The sequence below is a fragment of the Oryx dammah genome, unplaced genomic scaffold, assembly GCF_014754425.2.
Source record: "Oryx dammah isolate SB20612 unplaced genomic scaffold, SCBI_Odam_1.1 HiC_scaffold_8, whole genome shotgun sequence".
In the NCBI taxonomy this organism is placed as follows: domain Eukaryota; kingdom Metazoa; phylum Chordata; class Mammalia; order Artiodactyla; family Bovidae; genus Oryx; species Oryx dammah.
Window position 1 is genome coordinate 38,744,994 of NW_024070192.1, and position 19,120 is coordinate 38,764,113.

Here is a 19,120-nt window from a genome sequence, read left to right on the forward strand (position 1 = left end):
CTGTGGAAAGATAAGAGCCCTCTGTAACCTGGTGGGGCAAACAACCCTTTTCCTCCTGTTCACTAGGTTCTCAATTTCCAGTCTGTGCAGGCTTTCTTTCCCTGGAATGCATTATGCCCTCAAATGAAAGGCACGAAGCCAGCAAGCATCACCTGTACCAGCTTTATATGTGTCTAACAGTGTTAAGTGGTCAGACTCCCCTTTCCCACATGGGCAGTTTGATACTCCTCCACCACTGTTTTCTAACTGGGGGCCCTGACCCAGAACTGTGTTTAGAAGAGTTATCTGTGCGGTCTGGAGATAAATGCTCCTCCTACCCGGCAAGGAGCAACTGGACTACTGAGTGGCCTTAGACAAGTACTTCCTCATCTCTGGACCTGTTTCCTTAACTGCAAAATGAGAGAATTGGAGTATTTTGTTGTTTAGTGGCTAAGTCGTCTCCGACTCTTTTTGCGACTCAATGAAATGTAGCCCACCAGGCTCTTCGGTCAGTGGGATTTCCCAGACAATACTGAAGAGGGTTGCCAATCCCTTCTCCAGGGAATCGTTCCCAACCCAGGGATTCAACTCGGGTCTCCTGCACTGGCAGGTGGGTTTACCACTGAGCCAGCTGGGCTGACCTCAAAGGTCTAATTTGTTAACTGTAACCCCAGGCTGCCCCAAACTCTTAACCCAAGAAGCCACCGTTGGGAGTGCCAGCCCGGGTCCCGCCCTAGCGGCGAGCGCGGTTGTGGCTAGGCGGAGTGGCCCCGCCCCGCGGCCTCAGTAGTCCAGCCATTGCGAGGGCCGTGCTTCCGCCCTCCACGTTGTTGTTCCCGATTTGCGCCACACCCCCTTGGTCTGGGCTGTGGACGCCTAAGTCGTAACCGCCCTGAGCCCGGCCCCAGAGCAAAGGGCGGCCTCTGGAGAGACACAGTCGGACTCTCCACCCGCATCAGACGCGCGTGGACAAAGATGAGAGTCTAGGGGAAGGAAGGAAAGAGACTCAGTTTTAAAAGGAGGGTGGTGAAAAGTAAACAGCAGGTAGGGCACAACTGTAGAATTTCCCTCTCAGCGTCCCACGCTTCACACAGCGGCTCCATCCGCACCCGCGAATGTGACCCTGCTAGACACTGGCCCTTTAAACACAGGGCTGGCGGCGCGGGGTGTCCATGTGGAGCTGCTCCATGCCGTGTTGTCCTGCCCGCCCATTGGCCCGCGGCCCGGTGACGTCGCCTAATAGGATGCGAACGCACTGCGGGGGGAGGAACGGAGACAAAACGCGGAATCGGATTTTCACTCCGCTCCCTTCGCGGGTTCTCTGGCAGCCTCCAGCCGTCAGCTCCGCCCAGGGGCGGATCCCGGGGGAATTGCGACAGCCTGGTGGTGGCAGGAATTAGGTCACGTGTAGGTAGAAAGCGGAGACCCAGGGGTCAGGCCAGTCTTTACCAACCTAGGTTTCCCTGACCTGCAATATTCTCATTTGAGCTAAACTTAAGTCCTGAATTTTTCACCCTTTTTTACCTCCAGCAGGACAAATTTCGTTGTGAATGACCCAAACACGCAGCCGTTGCTCAACTTGCAATCGGGGCGGGGCGAGGAGGGGCGGGAGAGCGGAAATGCAGGGCGCGAACCCGGCTGGAGCTTCTCCCACCCCCACCCAGGCCACGTGTGCGCGCGGTCTCGAGTGGGCGGGGCCAGGCCGCCCGGGGCCCCGCCCCTCCCTTCTTGAGACGCCAGGGCCCTACGGGCGGGGGCTCCGGTCCGGGCTTTGGCTGCGGCCCCGGTGTAGTAGCGGGGGCGGCGGCCGGGGGCAGCGCGGCTCCTTCCCTTGTTGTGTGTGTCTGTGCCTCCTCGCCATCTTGTTGCAAAGCCTTTTCTTGTCGGCGGGACTCCTGGGGGCCGCGGGGCGGGAGGCATCAGAAGGGAGGAAGAGAGGGAGGGGAAGGAGGGAGGCAGTGCCGCCTTTTTTTTTTTTTTGCATCAGATTTTTAAAAATTTGCAAGTTACATTTTGCAAATATCTGGGGAGACATTGATTTTTCTTCCTGTGCTCCCCCGTTCTTCCCTGCGGAGTGCGCTGCGCCGCCCAGTCCTGTCGCCCCCCGGAGGTGATCCCTCCCTCCTGCCCGCCCGCCAGCCTGACCTGTGCCCGGCTCGCGGGCTGCAGTCTCGGCCCCGGCGCGCCCCCGGCAGCTCTCGGCGCGATGAGCATAGAGACGCTACTGGAGGCGGCCCGCTTCCTGGAATGGCAAGCACAGCAACAACAGAGAGCACGTGGTGAGCGGCCGGGGTGGGCCCCTGGGGCACCAGGGAAGGGGAGGCGAGCGACCCCGATACCCGAACCTACGCGAAACCGCGCGCGGTACCCGCTCCCGGGCGGCCCGCGAAGCCGGGCAGTGCAAAGATCCGCGCAAGAGCCGCCGCCCGGGGAGGAGTGTTGTGGGCAGTGAAATTAATTAATGAATTCATTAACATGCAGCGAGGGACCCGGCTCCTGTAGGCGCCACCCCAACTGCCTACCACCTCTTGTGCACCTTTCATGGGGGTCTTTTTCGCTGTGGGCCAGCTATGCCCTCGGTAGGGATGAAGATGTGCGAGCCGGGGGGGGTGGGGTGAAGAATGGTGTTGCGTGGGGTGGTAGACCAGCGCGTGTGTGCGTGTATGCACGGGGTTATGTGTGATGCGAACCTCGATGAGAGCGGATGGACGGACGTGTACACGGGCGAGTGTCTAGTGCACACGAGTGGGCGTGTGTGTAACGGAGTCGGGGGTGGAATTACTCTACGCGGAGCAGCTCCCCGGCTTCCCTGGCCCTGTGGGGAGGGTGCGGGGGGCGCTCCCGGCAGATCTACGCGCCGCTTGGGGCGGAGGCGGCCTTTGCAGAATGAAATGACATCGCGTGTCTTATGATCCTGGCCAGCCCCGCCTGACCCCGCCTCCCAAAGCTGGGCTGGGTCCCGCGACAGGGGTTTGGGTGAGAGCCGGGCTAATTGGACATCTGCGAGACGGCCGGCAGGTCGCCGGGGGCGGACCCCGGGCCCCCGTTGCTGCGCCCCACTTTAGCCGGTGTGGAATGTGGCGTGTCTACGCGTTCCAAACCCGCTCTCGGCTGGAATGTTGCGTGTGCCTGTGTTCCAAGCCCGTTGGTTACACCGGGTGGTGACGTGGACCGGCCCCGCCCCCGACCACGTGCACGGGGGACACTCCCGCTGGGGACTGCGCGGCCCAGCCCCTCCCCGCAGCCTAGCACTCGGCTGGGGGCGGGGCCTGGGCGGGGCTGACGAGGGGCCTTGCGCCGGGTTGGGCCCTGGCTCTGGCCGCTGGGCATCTGCCTGGTAGAGCCTTTGCCCTAAGTGGGAGGAGCCGAGCTCACCTGTCGGTTCTTGCTCCGGCCTCCCGTTTTTGCTCCTGGGGCGAGGGAAGCCCTCAGAATCGCCGAGCGACACGATATATAGAGCTCACATGCTCCCACTAACCCCACCCCCCCAAACGTTCTCACCAGGAGCCCCTGGCAGCACCCCTGACCGCGATGTGAAATGAGCCGGGCAAGAAGGAGCAAACTTTGGTGCTCTCTCGAAGCGGGGAGACGGAGATTTCAGATGCCCTTATCTCCACGCGCCCTTGTTGGTGGCCCCAGCTTAAGGGTGCTGCAGAAATAGGGGCCAGGGAAAGACCTCCGTTTTCCGGACTGCTGCGAGGGTCGCAGCCCTGGATCGGCGGCTTGTGTGCAGTATCCGGGGACTGCTGCCCCCGCCAGCCTTCCCCCCAACCCCCGGTCGGGTGGACTGTGGTGGAGAGTGCTTCGCCCTCCTTTCCTTTCTGCCTATTGTTGCTTCAGTGATGAGTCATGCAGGAGCTAGTAGTGTGTGTTGTGTGCGCGCGCGCGCCTGCAGCGTGTACCGCCGCCGCGGCGGGCGGGGGGAGGAGCAGCGGGCCAGGGGCGGGGAAGCCGCGGGTCCGCCGGCCGAGTCGGTTCGTCCGGCCTCTCAAGGTCAAGAGTCACTTGAGATACGCGAGACTGAGAACGCTTGGGTTTTCGGAACTGAGGGGTCAGGACGGCTCACGCGCCCCTCCCCCTTTCTTCGAGGTCCAGATCAGGGTCAGGCCGTGGACAGTGCAGGTGGTGACCGAGACTGTCCTGTGTGCGGGACCAGCGCGGCTCGGGGAGGAGCGTGCACGAGATTTGGAGAGATTGAGTCACCTGCTACCGCCATCCACAGTGCAGCTCAGGAGTCCCCATTGTGTCCCCACTGTGTACCGCCCACTGTGCTAGAGGCGGCAGGATCGACCAAAGAACACTTGCTTCACCTTCACTTACCCCGCAGGCTGGTCGGTCGTGTGAGGGAGTGGAGGAAACGCTCGCTGTCAGCGTCTACCACCCTTTCCGAAATAAGTCAGTCCAGAGCTGAGAGTAAGAATCACAAGGATGACGTCTGCAACACTTGGAAGGAACCTGGGAATGGCTCTCCGCTAAGTTGTAGCGCCCTGCCCCTCCCCCAGGTGGTGAGAGCTAGAGGCAGGCAGTTAAGGCTTCTTGTTGGTGGAGCAGGAGGTCTTAGGGCATGGATGGATGGATGCTGGAAAGCCAGATTTACTCCCAAAACTCATGTACAGATACCTTGACTTGGCTGCAGCAGCTTAATCTCTAGAATTCATTTTTTGCTCCTACTAGAGGTTTTGTTCTCTAAGTTGGGGTGGCGAGAAATGGAAGAGCAGTGGGGGTGCTGCTGGGGAGCCTGCTGACCAGAACTGCTTTCCAGGGGCTGTGTACCCAATGGGCAACCCTGAACAGGGATCCTTTTGTCTGGGCCCCCATTCAACTTCAAGCCTCAAGTGACCGTTTTCTGACCTAGACCAGCTACTCTGTTCACATGATGAGTCCAAGGATGTGTGTGCACCTTCATGTTGGTACAGGAGGGGAGAGGGCGAGGCCATCCTGGTGGCCAGCATGGAGGCCTGGTCATTCCTGTCAATCATAGAAGTTGACTCACATGGGACCCTCTACTAAGCTAGTCCCACCCTGTGCCTGCCTTGTGCACCATGTCCCTATTACATGTAGAAGGGGAGAACTCCCCTGGACATTGGGAGGCCCCTGATACCGTCTCCTCTGGCCCCTGCTGTGTGCCGGCTGAGGTCCTGGGCCACAGTGGCTTCGGGGAAAGCTCAAAGCCTGTACTCTCCATGGGGGCTGTAGCCTTGGCCCCCGGGTCACCCAGGAGGGTGATGCTCAGTTCTCTGGGGCAGCTTCTGGGCAGAGCCCGGGGAAGGTGCCAGAGTGTATGTGTGCATGTATGGGAGTGAGAAGAGGGGTGCGCCCAAGGGTGCAGCAGCATTTAGGAGCTTAAACCCGTATTGCTGACACTCGTTTGCTCTGCACGCTTTGTTTCCCTCTTCCCAGTGCACAGGAGAAGGGTCCATACTGGGCAAGGGATGGGTCAGAACTGGCCAGGAGGAGGCAGGAGGCTTTAGTGGGCTGGATCTGGCCTGGGCTGCCCCCCTCTTCAGCATCAGTTAAGCTTTTTCATGCTGATCCAGGTGTGATAGAGTGAGCCTGGCACCTGCCTGGCTCTGGAAGAGAGGGTATATGAGAAGGAGGTTGCCATCTTCTGGTGGAGCTTTGGAGTTGCCTTAAAACATGGGGAATACAAGAAAGGAAATACAGGGAATCTGAGGTTTGCCTCCATTCTGGGTTCCCAGAGTGCCTGACCTTGGGGCTTGAGGCCCTGTCTGTCGCCCTCATTGAAGTGGGGCACACTTGCCCCCAGGCCAGTGAAAGCCAGGTCCTGGCTCAAAGGAATGGAGGTAGGGCTGTGTTGGGCTCCAAGCTCCAGGACCTTGTCTTGGGCTTGGGATCTGGGGAGGTGCGGAGTGGACTGGGGGTGTCCTGGGCTGGGCCTGAGAAGGTCTCCTTGACTGAACTCAGCAGGTTTCTTTCCCAGTGTGGAAAGGGGAGCGTAGAGGGCGGGTTTTCTCCAGGGCCGCAAAGGAAGCCAGTGCTGGTGGCTGTAAAGAAGCAGGCCGGTGCAGGCTGGGCAGCTTCCCTTCCTGAGGGGCCAGGGGAGACACGGAAGAGGCTGCGCTTGCTGACTCCAGCCCTTGAATGCTGGCTGCTGGGAAACCACTGAGCGCTTCCCCTCTCAGAACACTTCCCCCTACTTCCTCCTGTGCCTCTTCTTCTCGGCAGGAGGGAGGGGCTCTGAGCAGGCCTGGCTCACCCACCAGTGGTTGATTGGCCAAAGGGCCCCCGAGGCCACATGTTTTCTGGGGTCCCTGGCCCAGAGACCTGTCAAGAGGGTGATGCTGTCCTCTCCCACAGGGGCACTTGGCCAGCCTTGCCCTCCCCCCAGCCCCACCCCTTGTGGGTGGTGGTGTGTTTGGGGCGTGTCCGCCTTGTGCTGTCAGCTCTGTTAGTCAGCAGTGTGGGGAATCGGGCAGGAGGGGAGGGCTGGCCTGCTCCCTGGCCCGTGGGGTGGTGGGGCTGCTTCAGCAGCTCTCCAGGGCCCTGGCCCCAGCCTATAGCCAGGGAACTGGAATGGTGGGGCCTGGGAAGGGACGGGGCAGGGTGGGAATGGAGAGGGGCATCCCAATGGGGAGAGGGGCACCCCTTGGCCCTCCGCCCATCGCTGAGCAGGCCTCAGATGCTGAACTGAGGCGTGGAGGGTTGTTGGAGCTCATTGCCTTGTTCAACCCCTGTTAAAAAGCCCTGCTTTCCTTTCTGCTTGCCTCTTCCCTTTCTAGTCTGCTGCTGGTGGTGGTGGAATAAGTTCCAGCACAACCAAGGGCAGAGAAGGACCAGGAGCATTTGGGGTATAGACCTCGATTGAGGAAACAGGCTTGACCTAGCCTGGCAGTCCTGAGTCCCGGGCCTTGTTGTCTTGTGTGTGGGCTGAAGGTGATGGCCCCTCCCTGCTTGCAGTGTGGGGCTCTTGTGAGACACATGGGTGAAGGGTGTGTGTGTGTGTGTGTGTTTATTTGTAGTATGATCCTTAACAAATCATTTTGCCTCTTAGAGCTAATCTATCTCATCTGTGAAATGAAGGTAATGCCTGCCCTCTAGAAGGTAGTGCCCCAGAATCTAGGATTTGACTGCCTCTTCTCTTCTCCTGTGGGGCTTCCTTGATAGCTTAGTTGGTAAAGAATCCACCTGCAATGGAGGAGACCCCGGTTTGATTCCTGGGTCGGGAAGATCCACTGGAGAAGGGATAGGCCACCCACTCCAGTATTCGTGGGCTTCCCTCATCGCTCAGCTGGTAAAGAATCTGCCTGCAGTGTGGGAGACCTGGGTTCAATCCCTGGGGTTGGGAAGATCTCCTGGAGCAGGCGAAGGCTACCTACTCCAGTATTCTGGCCTGGAGAACTCCATGGACTGTATAGTCCATGGGGTTGCAAATAGTCAGACACGACTGAGCGACTTGCGCTTTCTCTTCTCCTGTGGTGGCCTGTGAGGTCGTTTGTGGACTGGCCTCTCCCCACCTCATCTACCACTCCCTCTCCTCAGCCTTGTTGCCCCTGCCCATCACCTGCTTAACACTTCAACCTGCAGTGTGCCAGGCCTCCTCCAGCACTCTCACTGACAGCTTCTGCTCTGTCTTTCCATAGCCTCTCTCTTCCCACAGCCTGGGTTGTTAATTCTGTGATTTGTCCTACGCCCCTCCCCCCCTGGTCTATGAGCTCCTCAACAGCAAGGACCAGGAGTCTGTTTTATTTGTTCACTGCTGTGCCCGGTGCCTCGCTGGGTGTGGATGAGTGTATGTATTTGTGGTGTCACTGGGTGCTCCCTGGTGTGGGGTCAGGGTGGGTTACAGGTGGAGGACAAGGGGAGCTGGGGCGCCCAGGACGGCAGGCCCTGCTGAGAGACCGCTGTGTTCTCTCTGTGCAGAGGAACAGGAAAGGCTTCGCCTGGAGCGGGAGCGGGAACAGGAGCAGAAGAAAGCCAACAGCCTGGCCCGGCTGGCCCACACCATGCCAGTGGAGGAGCCCCGCACTGAGGCACCGCCCTTGCCTCTGTCACCGCCGGCCCCTCCGCCAGCCCCCCCGCCACCACTGGCCACCCCCACCCCACTGACTGTCATTCCTATTCCAGTAGTGACCAACTCCCCTCAGCCTCTGCCCCCACCCCCGCCACTACCCCCCACGGCCCAGCCTCTGCCCCTGGCGCCTCGCCAGCCAGCCCTGGTCAGCACCCCTGGACTCAGCATTAAGGAGCCTGCCCCCCTTCCCACCAGACCGCAGGTGCCCACTCCTGCTCCTCTACTGCCGGACACCAAGGCCACCATTCCGCCCACTGGCAGCCCCAAGCCCTTGCAGCCCCTGCCCACCCCGATCCTGACTATTGCGCCACACCCCGGAGTCCAGCCCCAGCTGGCTCCCCCACAGCCACCTCCATCCACGCTTGGGACCCTGAAGCTGGCACCCGCTGAAGAAGTCAAATCCACCGAACAGAAAAAGAGGCCTGGGGGGTGAGTGAGGTGTGGCAGAGTGGGGGCTGCTGGGATGGAGAGAACTGCCCACAGCTGCGGCTGTGTGTGCAAGAGAAAGTGCCCTCCCAGCTAGCCTATCAGAGCCGCACCTTCCTGTATCTGGATATGTTCTCACTGTGCGGGACTATCCCCACCCTGGGGAGTGGGGAATGGTCATTGCCCTCTGCTGTTCTCAGGCTCCTCTGACCCCCTCCAAGGTTGGGTCTAATGGCATCACCAGGCCTTTGGACCTCCTGGGTGAGGGCCAGGGTCCACTGGCTATTTCTCCCAATCCCAAGAGCCTTCTACAGGTGCACGGGTGGGGTGGAGTATGAAGGGGTTGTGAATTATGAGCCTACCCGTGCCCTCCAGAGGGTGTATGCACCAGGACACAGGGCCAACAGTTTTCATCGCTGATTCTCTAGGGAGAGAATGTCAGGGACAAAAAGCCTGTGGCATTTGGGGAGGGTGGGGGCAGGGGGTGGGAAGGCCACCTAATTGGGCCCTCCTCCCTGAGCTCCCTGTCTGTCTGGATTTCAGAATCGGAACCAGAGAAGTCCACAACAAGCTGGAGAAGAACAGGTGTGTGTGTGTGTGTGTGAGCTTGTGACTCTGAGCCCGCCCCGCCAGCTACCCAGAAGGTCCCATCCTTGGTCCCCAAGCTCTCCTTGGACCTACCCTCCCACCCCTGACGCTGGCTGACCGGCCCTGCTCCCTTTCCCCAGGAGGGCCCATCTCAAGGAATGCTTTGAGACCCTGAAGCGCAACATCCCCAACGTGGACGACAAGAAGACATCTAATTTGAGCGTGTTGCGGACGGCGCTGCGGTACATTCAGGTATGCAGGCTGGGGGAAGAAGCAAGGCCCACAGAAGGGCGGGAGACCGCCGCCGCGCAGGCTGCCTGCACGCCCCGCCTCCCCGCACGCCCCGCCTCCCCCCCCCCCGCGGCCCCGCCCGCCTCCACGCGGGCGCCGAGCACATGGCCCGGTTGACGTCAGTGGGGCTCCCCACCCGGGTGGAGGCGGCGTGACCGGCGCGCGTGCGCGGAGCGCGGCGCTGGCGCTCGGCTCCCCTCCCCCGTCGGGCGGCCTTACGGAGCCCTGCCATCTGCACGGCCCGCGCGATTCGGTGTTAGCCCGGAATCCGCCCCGCCTTACCGCAAGCCGCGCGCTACTGCCCCGCAAATGGGAAGGACGTAGGGCGACCGGTGCCTCCATCGCGCCCGCAGTGCTGGGCGGGAACCGGATTCGGCCTGAGACTAACGTAGTGGGTGGGGGGTGCTGGGCGTGGCTCGTTTCCCACAGTGGAACCCATGAAATATGCCCCACCCCGCTGCGCGCCCCGTACTTTTAGCCCAAAAGTATCAAGATCCTTGTAGTGAGCGCACGTAGATGCCACCTCCCGACTTTGGGGATTAAACCTTGGGGAAGGGGAAATGCGGCACTCTCGATGACGGGTAGTCCTGGGAGTCACCGAACCTAAAACCTTACGTTCTGCCTCCCCCAAGATATAAAAGAAGCCCTTTTTCAAGGGGCCCTCCTTGCCGTGTGTCCCCTGCCTTTGGGCATTGGCTCCTCTCGGCCGTACGGGGAAGGGGGGTGCCTGCCAGATAAGACCGTTGCCATGACGGCCCGAGTTTCGGTTTCCCTGGAAACCGGCCGAGGGTTCCGCGTGCTGGGAAGGAGGCTGTGGGGGTGGGGCAGGCGGCCACGCTCGGCTGCTGAGGAGCCAGGAGGTAGCCGTTGAGGAGTGGGAGGGACTTAGGCCTCCCGGACTGCGGGGGCAGCTTCGGGGTCTCCCAGTCGGCGCTCTAGGGAAGCTTAGGGGATGGGCGGCGTCACGGCTCCGGTGGGCCAGCCCTCCCCCGGCCTCGGCTGCGGGGTCACAGCCCTGAGGTAACCGGAGCCTGACTTGTCGAATGAGGCGGGCGGAGGCTCAACCTCGGGACTACTCCCAGCCGGCAGCTTCCCCCCTCCGCCACCTCCCGCGAACGCGCGCCCTTCCGCCCGCCCTCCGGACGAGGGGGAGGGGCTGGCGCGACTCCAGGCCGCTTCCCGGCACGGGAGGGGCGGGTCCGGATCCGCGGATTGGCGGGGCTGGGCAGGGGGCGGGACTCCTGTGGTGTGGAGGGAGGGTGCGGCCAGTGGGCAGTGACGCAGCAAAGCCGGGTCCGCGTGGGTGCGCGCGTGCTCCGGGAGGGGCGGGGCTTCGTTGGTGGCTGGAAGCGGGCAGGAGGGAGGGGGAGGGGGGCCCAGCGTCGAGTTTCAGAGGATCTCCAGGAGGGTGTTTTCTGGGATGTTTCTGCAGAACTGGAGAGACTTAAGGCTGGAGACTTAAGTTGCTACTCCTTCAGCTACAGGAAATCATGTAGCCTGGGAGCAAACTCCTGCCTAAATTCTGTGACATTTTCTGTGAATATCGGTTTCCTCTTGTACTGCGATGATACTAAAGTGGGAAAAAGTAATAGTATCTTTGTGGTAAGGACGTGAGGATTGGCCATTTATAAATAGTAACTTAATAGCAATTGTTGAGAGAAGGCAATGGCACCCCACTCCAGTACTCTTGCCTGGCAAATCCCATGGACGGAGGAGCCTGGTAGGCTGCCGTCTATGGGGTCGCACAGAGTCGGACACGTCTGAAGCAACTTAGCAGCAGCAGCAATTGTTGAGAAGAAAGAAGGATGGAATGGTGTGTTTCTGTATAGAAGTACTTAGGGCAGAAAGCCTTGATTGCGAGATGGTGGATTTGAAAGTACATCAGAAATAAGAGACTCAGTAGAACCAGCAGATTTGGGATACGGGCCTGGCCTGAGTGGGAAGCAAGGTGGACCCTAGCTGTCCGTAAAAGATACTTGTCCTGGGGCTGGCAACGGAAGCAGAAATGCTGGGAAACTTAACACGGTTCTCCATAAATCTTCATTTATTTGTTCACTCATTCAGGTTTTTTTGGACAGCCCTGGTGTCTGATTGGGCAGATAAAAAGTGGGGAGCAAGGGAAAAAGTGCAGATCTCTGTCTTTAGGTTTGGTCTTGCTGCAGATTATAAAATAACCAAGCAGAGGAGTCTGCTCCAAGGGCATAGTCAGGACAGGGGTCACAGCAATGTTCTGGGGAGTTGGGGAAGTTGCTCCTCAGGAAAGGGCCTTTAAGCTGGGACCTGAAGGCCAGGGTGACCAAGATAAGTGTGGGGCAGAGAGCCCAGCACATGCCAGAGTTCTTCCAGTAGGAGGGAGCAAGATGCATTTTGGAAGTTGAACGTGGTCAGGAGGGTTGCTATGCTGAGATGGGAGTTGGAAGGGGGTACCAGAGAGCCCACAGAGTGGGTGGAGACTGAGGGCTTTGGTTATGTGCTGAGGGTGGAAGCTTTGGGAAGGCTGTGGCCCCCAGCCAGAGCCACAGTGCCTTGGAGGTAAAGGATTTGAAGAAAGTTCTCAGAGAAGTGGACAGAAACAGGAAGTGGGGTAGGCAGGTACCAAGCAACACATCCAGTCTTCTTAGAAAGGAAAGGGGCTTAAAATGAAACAATAGGAACAAAAGTTAGACCTTGGGAAGACTTTCCAGGGATGTCTAGACCTGTGGAGAACTGGACTAGGTGAGAAGTGGGGGGTTTTGGCTCCTGAGTAATTGTCTCTGAGCCGGCAGTCAGCCCGTCCCACTAGCGCATAAGAGTTCAGGACAGGCCTGAGAGCTGACTCATCCCACACCTCGTAATCGTCGTGGCCCCTTCCGATGGTCTGTCTACCACTGGCCTCTCAGGGAGAAGCCGGGTGTGCGCAGGGGGAGTGGGGCAATGGGGGAGCTTTCTGGCAGAAAAGTTGGTGGGGAGGCAGGTTAATCTCGAAGCCAGGGTCATAAAGGGGGCTGAGTGTGGCCTGGGACTGGCAAAAAGTTAAAGCTGCCAGCTTTCAGGTCAGTGCACAGCATGGCCGTGTCTGGGTTACGAATCACAGGCACTAATGGCTTGAGGCGTCTCTGAGCAGTGAGGCCAGGGATGCAAGGAGCATGGGGCTCAGGAGGGAGCGTGGGGAAGCTGGGCCTAGTCCATGTGTGGAGCTGAAGACTTGCGTGCCCAGGAGGTCAGGTGAACAGTTGGGAAAGGCTGTTGCAAAACTGCCCCAAGGAAATGGAGTCAAGCCTCATGAGAGACTGTGATTCTCCTGTGGTGACAGGGAGAGAGATGGTAGAGGAGGGCACTAGCCCCCTCCGGTCCTCACAGGTGCTTGGCCAGGAGGTCACACACGCCTGTATCCTGGCCGCCTGCAGCGTCAGGAGATGTAAGCTAACCACAGAACAGTGTGTACTCCTCTCACAGGGTTGGACTGGGACAGCGTGTGTTGAGATGGAAAAACAAAGCAGGAAATATTTAGGGGGTCGTGTGAGCCAGTGTCAGTCTCATTAAGGCTGACAGTCTCTCTGAACGCTTGGGGTTGGGGGGCGGTGCGGTGCGGGGTGCCACTCCCAAGATGAGCCAGTCTGAGAGCAGGCTGGTGTACCTGGAGGACGTGAGAGGGGGCTGGGCTGTGGAGGAGCTCCAGCGGACGAGACCTGAAGTGGTGGGGGGGAGACGTATGGGGCTTCCCGCCGGCCAGGACTGGCTAGCCTTGGCGACTAGAAGTTCGGGAGGACAGGATTGTCCGTGTCATCTGTTGGACCCCGCGGTCATGACATGCCTGGGCCAAGGAAAAGCTGGCCACGGGGAGGCCTGCGGGATTTAAGATGTGTTGGTTTAATAAAGTTTCAGACAGGAGGTCACAGAGAACAAGGAAAGACGGTGCAGAAGGGAGTTGAGGAACTTGATAGGAGCTGGCCTTCCAGAGCTGCTAATAAGCATCGGGCGAAGGGAAACTGGAGACCCTTCTGATGCAGGAGCGTGCCCAGGGAGGGTCAGCCCGAGAGGAGAGGTGGCCCGTGACCCTGGAGGCATGGAAGGGGAGATGGGGCGGCAGACAAGGAGCTCCCTCCGGTGTTCTGAGTGATGGGATGGCCTCAGCGTTAAGCGGGAGGAGCCTCTCCAGGGCGGCTCAGATGGAGGCCGAGGTGCTGTCCTCCTAAGAGCTGTTTCTCAGTGGCTGAGGCTGCTCAGGTGCAGGTGGGGAAGGAAGGCCACATCCTGGGGCCTGGGGAGTGTGGGAATAGAGCGGTGTGCAAGGCAGTGCAGGTGGGCACCGTGGGGAGGACGTGCACAAGTCCGCAGCTGTTCAGGAGGAGATGGAGGTGGTCAAGGAGGTGAGGTAGGGTCTCAGAATCTGCTGGCCGTCCTGCAAGCGTGTTGAAGTTAAGAAGATGAATGAATGATGAAGGGACAAAGGGCAGGATCGTCTGGGGAGCCTTGAGGAACAGGTTCCATGGAGGGTAGCTCGTGGCATCTGCATCCATAGCGACTGGATGGTGTGAATGGCAGTGCAGGCCTTGGGCACCATCTGAGAAGTCTCCTACCCTTTCTGCCCTTCTCTGCAGAATGGAGAGAGATGCTCCCAGGAGGGGGGGTGGGGCATGAGGCAACAAAGCCCCTCAGGACAGAGTCGACATAGGGGTAGGGGAGGAACTGGCCTGAATCTGCACCTTCTTGCGAGCCCACAGTCTGTCCCAGATGCTGGGCCTCCTTAGGTAGAGCCATGGACCAAGAGGCAGGTGTGGTCTCCCGCAGCCCCCTGGCAGCCTGGGCCCCTGATGCGCAGGTGAGGGTGGGTACAGGAGATGTTGGCGGCACCATGGGCCCTGTGGCTCCTGCTCAGGGTATCCTGCCGTTACGCGCCCTATTCTCCAGTCTCTGAAGAGGAAGGAGAAGGAATATGAGCATGAGATGGAGCGGCTGGCGCGGGAGAAGATTGCCACGCAGCAGCGGCTGGCGGAGCTCAAGCACGAGCTGAGTCAGTGGATGGACGTGCTGGAGATCGATCGCGTGCTCCGGCAGACGGGCCAGCCTGAGGACGACCAGGCCTCCACCTCCACTGCTTCTGGTGAGCCCCGCCCACCCCACGTCACCCCCACCCTCGGCCCCGTGACATCCCCAGAGCCCCGGGGGCATCTGCTTCTCCAGGCTCTAGTTCCCCAGCCCTTCTGACTGGTCCCTCCCTGCGTGTCCCTCCACAGAGGGTGAGGACAACATAGACGAGGACATGGAGGAGGACCAGGCTGGCCTGGGCCCACATAAGCTGAGCCATCGCCCCCACCCGGAGCTGCCGAAGCCACCGCCCAGCACGGCCCCCGCGCCTCTGCCTCCGCACCCACACCCGCACGCCCAGCCGGTGGCCCTGTCTCCTGCCCACCTCCCTGGGCAGCAGCCCCCACCACAGCAGAAGACACCTCTGCCAGCCCCTCCGCCCCCACCAGCGGCCCCAGCCCAAACGCTGGTGCCCGCCCCAGCCCATCTTGTGGCCGCGGCCGGGGGCGGCTCCACGGTCATCGCCCACACTGCCACCACCCACGCCTCAGTCATCCAGACTGTGAACCACGTTCTCCAGGGGCCGGGGGGCAAGCACATCGCCCACATCGCGCCCTCGGCCCCCAGCCCCACCGTGCAGCTGGCACCGGCCACGCCCCCCATCAGCCACATCACGGTGCACCCTGCCACCCTCAACCATGTGGCCCACCTTGGCTCCCAGCTGCCCCTGTACCCGCAGCCCGTGGCAGTGAGCCAGCCGGTGGCCGTGAGTCACATCGCCCACACCCTCTCACACCAGCAAGTGAATGGCACAGCCGGGCTGGGGCCCCCGGGCACGGTCATGGCAAAGCCAGCCGTGGGGGCTCAGGTGGTGCACCACCCTCAGCTGGTGGGCCAGACAGTGCTCAACCCGGTGACCATGGTCACCATGCCCTCCTTCCCAGTCAGCACGCTCAAGCTGGCTTGAGGAGGAGGCCACTCAGAGGCCCCCAGCGGGGCAGGGAGGGAGACCTGTCCCCCACTCTCCCACCCACCAGCTCCACACATTCCAGCCAGGCCCAGGCCCGCCCCACCCATGCCCACCCCCAGGCCTCCTAGGGGAAGGGGGTGCAGAGACTCTGAGCCAGGGGAGGGAGGGGCCCAGGGAGCTGGGCACAGGGCAGGGGGTCGCCCCGCTGCACTAGGACTTGACGGAGTGACGAGAGACGCTCTGGCCCACGTGCCGCCTGTCCGGCCTGGTGCCCGTGGGGCCGTTCCCGTCCCCCACCCGTCCCCTGACACCACTGCGATGTGGACGTCGTGTTCTTCCGCCTCCCCCGCCCTGCCCCCCTTCCTGTGCTGCTGCTGCTATCGCTCTGTCTGGTGAGACGGCTGGGCACCCGGGCCCTCCCCTCCCGAGCCTCAGCCTTCTCCTTCCAGGGTTCTGGAGGGGGACATGGGGAAGCAGGACTCAAGCAACTTGGCCCTGATATCCAAGGGGACTGGGGAGGGGGCGTGCTCTGAGTACAGGGGACCAGTCCTAGGAGGCGGCTTGTGTGGCATCCCTCCAGACAGGTGGGGGCCCCAGCCTGGGGCTCTCCAGGCTGATTGTGATTGATTATAACAAGCTAGTTAAGACAGCTCTCTACCAATAGTAAACCAAACCCCAAATCCCTTGCCAAGCTTCCAAGCCCCCGCAACTGCCCTACCACTGGGCTCCTGGCTTCAGGAGGGCAGACTGAGGGCTTGGGAGGTGCGAGGGAGGAGGGGCTTGACTATCTCCCCCAGCCACCCTGCTGACCTCCAGCCGGGTCTGGCCTGAGAGGAGGGTGCGCTGGATCCTGTCCCCATCCCTGGACTTGACTTTGGCTTCCAGAAGATAGAGAGGAGGCCTGGGCTCTGCTCCATGCTCTGCACTCCCTGGAGGGATGAGTGCGCCTGGACACCTCCTGCTGCCTGGGAGACGGGACCAGCGTCTGGTCTGGGTTCCAGGACCCTGGCGCCGTGTGGGTGAGGTAATCTGGAGGTTACAGTCCAGGGGCTTGGCCCTGGGGACCTGCGGGGAGTGAGCATGGCCAGGCCATGGAGGACTGTTGCTTCTGCCCCAGCTTCCCCATCCCTGGGCTCATCTGTCTTTGCTTTGAACCCCTGCTGCCTCTAGCAGGCTGTTCTGCGTGTGCCCTCCCCCAGGGGGCGCTGCTGTGTGCCACCGTCTTCCTGCGAGGGCTGCAGGCAGGGCTGAGCTTGGGGTGGGGAGGAGCGAGGGGACCTGTGTGCGAGGGCCACTGCTCTCCATGCCTTTGCCACAACAGACTGCTTTGGCTGCTCTTTTTATGTGGGTATTTATTACAAGTGGCCTTGTGTCAGACACACTCAGTTACACACGTACACACTCGGCTACCCACCTGGACACACTCACCAGTGGCCTTTCAGAGTGTGGAGGTGGGGGAGCCAGTGATCCTGGGTGTGAAGTTTGCAATGACAGGCTGGGGCGGGGCGGGGGAGGTGGTCCCATGGTTCACAGAAGAGGCTGACAAAGGTCTTGGGTAGATTGAGCCACCTCGGAACTCCCTTTCAGTTTCTGGTCCTGAAAACCTCCCTGGAGACTGTTTCTTGTCTCCCGGGATGGGGAGACTTACGGATACTTCAGAGGTTTCTAGGAGGCAACGCTGTCCCCCCGACCCGAATGCAGCTCCCACCTCACAAGCTTGCTGCCTTTCTGCACCTGCAGCTGCCGCCACTATCACCCTGTTTGGGGGGGAGCTGGTTTTACTCTTCCTGGTGTGAAGACATTGGAAAGAGCAGAGAGAGGAGGGCAGGCCTGGCCCCCAGGAACAGAAGCACTGGCGAGCCGCCCTCCTCTCAGGCCTGCTCACCTTGAAACTGTTCTGTTAGCCAGTTGCCCCTCGGGCCTGCACAGATACCTCATCCGCCCGCCGCCCCCGTCCCTCCCTGCCCCCCACTGCTGCAGTGGGGGGCCTCAGAATCTAGTGCCGAATGACTATGTCCAGATTGGTGACGATGGGTGTTGTTGCTGTTGTTTTCGTTGTTGTTTGTGAACGCTGTGATGCTGTGTGCCCGAGAGGGCAGCCGCCACCCAGCCCTTCCTTGGGCCTCTCCCCTCTGAGTGCTGTGGGGACCACATCTGTCCTCACCCCATGGGACCGCCTGCCCCTCCCCTCCCTAGCCCTTCCAGCCTGGGGGACGCGCGTGTGTGCACGCATGCGCGTGTGCGCGCACGTGCACACACACACACACACACACACACATCTTACCTCTCATGCGTGTTTTACTTTTTGATGTTCAGAGTGGCTCACTGGCTGGGAGTCTTTACCTCGGGGAGAGCGGGAGGTTGGTTCCTAGGGGGGCCAAAGAAGGGCAGGGAATTCCTGGAGGGGAAGTAAGGGGCCACCATAACCCCTGCCCTCTCCAGGATGAGCTTCTTCTCCTCATCCCAGAGTCCCACCCCCACCCCCCCACCCCCACGAAGAGGTGGCCCTTGTTTACAGTGAGGACTCGGTCACTGTGTCTCCGTTTCCTGAAATATAAATTGTAGCGACCCCAGACTGTAGAGATTTTTATGTGTTTGGATACATCTGCTGTGTGGGAAAAACAAAAAACTACAAAAACCCTAATTTTGTACATATTGTATTTTTACTATGGAACTGTATTCTAGTGGCTGTTCATGCTCCAAGACATTAGGTATTGAGACATGAATACTATCCATGTAATAAGCACTTGCCTGGAATAAAATATAAAATTGAAATAAACCTGCACTGAAACCCTAGACGGAGCTGCCACCTGCAGCATCTGGGTCGTTCTGTTGCAAAAGGAGGCAGAGACCTTGAGGGAAAGAGCCTCAGCAAGAAGCGGCGGCGTCTTTTTCCCGTTGGGGGGCTGGGATCTGGTAGATTCCAGGCTGGTGGGTTTTGCAAAGACGACAAGGGACCTTCCAGTTCTGATCCCTTGGGCTCCATTTCCAACAGGCTCTGAGAACTGCAGCGCTGGTCTTCCTCATACTTGTGCAGTACTTTATACTTCCTCAAACCATTTTTCACAAACACTATCTTGTTTCATCTCTTAACAGCTCGGTGAAGTAAACAGACCAACAGCTAGCAGATAAGGAAACAGGTTTGAGGGTGGCTGAGTGACTTGTTAAGGTCACGTGACCAGCCAGGGCCTGTCTGGAGCAGCAGTCTGATGTCAGTTGGTGCAAAGCTGTCCCCAAGCACTTGCCACCCTGCCCCTGGGCCTGTCCCTGTCCTGGAGCTGGGGAATCCCAAGCTCCAGAAAGTTCCAGCACAAAAGCTGGAGGGTCTGTGCACAGGAGGGCCTGATGGTTTCCTGAGAGGGGGCTGCACTCTTGGGGTTGTATTTAGAACAGGTCTTGGGGGAGGCGGTGTGTGTGCGATCTATAAGGCTGTCCTTACAGGGTAAGGAACAAGAAGAGGAAGTAGGTCAGGGGTCAAAGAGCCATGTTCTAAGCTGGGCCTTGAAGACCTTTGACCCTATAACATCTTTTCTCCCCAGTGTAGAAGTTTGGCCAGCCAGCAGGTGGGGAGGTAAGGGAGAGTAAGGTCAGGGAGCAGTCAGCTGGGCCAAGCCGTAGGCCAGCCATGTCTGCTCTCCCTAAAACTGCAGCCCAGGGAACTGACTCCGCTTCTCTTCCTGGGGTGGGTTTGTGTGAGGTGTGTGGGGGCGTTATCTTGGGGAAGGGCCTGGTGGCCATCAATCACCTGAGGTCCCCTTCTCTGAAGACCTAATCTCAGGAAAGGCCAGGCCCAGTGTCCCTCCCCACTGCTTTAACAAGCCTGCTTG

General features: G+C 60.0%; 1 protein-coding gene across 1 annotated transcript; it reads left to right on the forward strand.

Annotated features, from left to right (window-relative positions):
* Positions 1 to 1,788: 1,788 nt before the first annotated feature.
* Positions 1,789 to 18,087, forward strand: MNT (MAX network transcriptional repressor). Its single transcript, XM_040243769.1, has 6 exons — positions 1,789 to 2,258; positions 7,861 to 8,440; positions 8,981 to 9,022; positions 9,166 to 9,277; positions 14,207 to 14,399; positions 14,533 to 18,087. The coding sequence occupies exons 1-6, from the start codon at positions 2,186 to 2,188 to the stop codon at positions 15,288 to 15,290; spliced, it is 1,758 nt and encodes a 585-aa protein (XP_040099703.1). The 5' UTR covers positions 1,789 to 2,185; the 3' UTR covers positions 15,291 to 18,087.
* Positions 18,088 to 19,120: the final 1,033 nt, after the last annotated feature.

Bases quoted from the DNA above. Each gene is read 5' to 3' on its own strand.
- MNT (XM_040243769.1), top strand. From the start codon at position 2,186: ATGAGCATAGAGACGCTACTGGAGGCGGCCCGCTTCCTGGAATGGCAA. The intron at 2,259-7,860 runs GTGAGCGGCCGG...CTCTCTGTGCAG, and splicing joins GCAACAACAGAGAGCACGTG to AGGAACAGGAAAGGCTTCGC. The intron at 14,400-14,532 runs GTGAGCCCCGCC...GTCCCTCCACAG, and splicing joins CTCCACCTCCACTGCTTCTG to AGGGTGAGGACAACATAGAC.